Source organism: Micropterus dolomieu, unplaced genomic scaffold (assembly GCF_021292245.1).
Source record: "Micropterus dolomieu isolate WLL.071019.BEF.003 ecotype Adirondacks unplaced genomic scaffold, ASM2129224v1 contig_6110, whole genome shotgun sequence".
Classification (NCBI taxonomy): Eukaryota; Metazoa; Chordata; class Actinopteri; order Centrarchiformes; family Centrarchidae; genus Micropterus; species Micropterus dolomieu.
Genome location: NW_025735099.1, coordinates 465 through 2,229, shown reverse-complemented (window position 1 = coordinate 2,229; position 1,765 = coordinate 465). Strand labels below are relative to the sequence as shown.

The 1,765-nt window shown below is 47.6% G+C and overlaps 1 protein-coding gene across 1 annotated transcript; it reads left to right on the top strand.

The window, feature by feature from the left end:
• Positions 1 to 127: 127 nt before the first annotated feature.
• Positions 128 to 1,472, top strand: LOC123964900 (phosphatidylinositol 4-kinase beta-like; the record flags this gene model as incomplete). Its single annotated transcript, XM_046041565.1, has 3 exons — positions 128 to 310; positions 917 to 1,182; positions 1,273 to 1,472. Coding segments are annotated over 3 exons (636 nt in total), but the record flags the coding sequence as incomplete, so codon positions are not given.
• Positions 1,473 to 1,765: the final 293 nt, after the last annotated feature.

Here is a 1,765-nt window from a genome sequence, read left to right as displayed (position 1 = left end):
TGTATTACTGACGGTGTATTACTGACTGTATATTTCAGACAGTATATTTCCGACGGTGTATTTTTGACTCTATATTTCCAACGGTGTATTACTGACGGTATATTTTTGATGGTGTATTACTGACTGTATATTTCAGACAGTATATTTCCGACGGTGGATTTCTGACTGCTCTGTGTTTACCTGTAGGAGGATCAGAGAAGGATCTCCTTATGGTCACCTTCCTAACTGGAGGCTGCTGTCTGTTATCGTTAAATGTGGAGACGACCTGAGACAGGAGCTGCTCGCCTTCCAGGTGCTGCAGCAGCTCAAGGTAACCCTGTGACATCACTACTGACTGAGAACTACTGACCAATGGAACGCAGAAAACTCAGCTCTGCGCTCTTTTACCCTTTCTCCTCTTCCCCATCTTCCTCTTCCTTCAAACTTCTCCTCTCTTCTTCTCTTCCTCTACTTATCTCCACCCTCCTCGTCGTCATCATAATCCTGCTCTTTTTCTTCTTCTGTGTATCCATTTTCCTTCTGTTCTTCTTCCTCCTCACTTCCACCTCCTCATCTCAAATCCCTCCTTCACTGCTCTTTTTTCTCCTTCCTCATGTTTCTCCCTTTCCCTCCTCCTAGTCCTTCCTCCTCCGGCTTCTCGTTGCAAAGCTTCAATTCAAAGGAAATAAAAGTAGAACTGGAAGTGACTGTTGAGAAAAAGTGAACAACAGAGGCTACACCTCAGTGTTACCTCCTGGTGACTGTTGCAATATGAAAAAGGGTAAGAAAGGTGAAGCAGCTGAGACTGTAGAGCAAGTTGAGTTCAGGTGTGACTCCTGTCTCAGCACAGAGTTACTGCTGAAAAGACAACATTGAGATCAAATACAGCTAAATGGATCAGGTGTTCTTCATGTAAAATCCTTGTCCCCCCCTGCAGTCTATCTGGGAGCAGGAGCGCGTCCCCCTCTGGATAAAGCCCTATAAGATCCTTGTGCTGTCATCGGACAGCGGGATGATTGAGCCCGTGATGAACGCCGTGTCCCTCCATCAGGTGAAGAAGCAGAGCCAGCTGTCTCTGCTGGACTACTTCCTGCAGGAGCACGGTGCTCCGACCACCGAGGCCTTCCTGTCTGCTCAGCGGAACTTCGTCCAGAGCTGCGCCGGGTACAGCCTCATCTGTTACCTGCTGCAGGTCAAAGACAGGTGAGAGGATGACATCACGTGGTCTCAGCTCCGCCTGCTCACACACCGTTCCTGTTAGCCCTCTCATGTTGTGAACTTCTGTCCTTTCAGGCACAACGGGAACATCCTATTGGATGCTGAGGGTCACATCATCCACATTGACTTCGGCTTCATCCTGTCCAGTTCTCCCAAGAACCTCGGCTTCGAAACATCGGCCTTCAAACTTACCACAGAGTTTGTTGATGTGAGTTCATCTGAAGGTTCTCGTGTTCCTATAGGAAGTTCTAGTGGCAACTGAAGAGGTTCTAGTGTTCCTGTAGGAGGTTCTAGTGGTCATTTAGGAAGTTCTAGCGGCCATCAGTGACTTTCTAGTGTTCATGTAGGAGGTTGTACTGGTCATCGAGGAGGTTCTAGTGTTCCTGTAGGAGGTTCTAGTGGTCATTTAGGAAGTTCTAGCGGCCATCAGTGACTTTCTAGTGTTCATGTAGGAGGTTGTACTGGTCATCGAGGAGGTTCTAGTGTTCCTGTAGGAGGTTCTAGTGGTCATTTAGGAAGTTCTAGCGGCCATCAGTGACTTTCTAGTGTTCATGTAGGAGGTTGTACT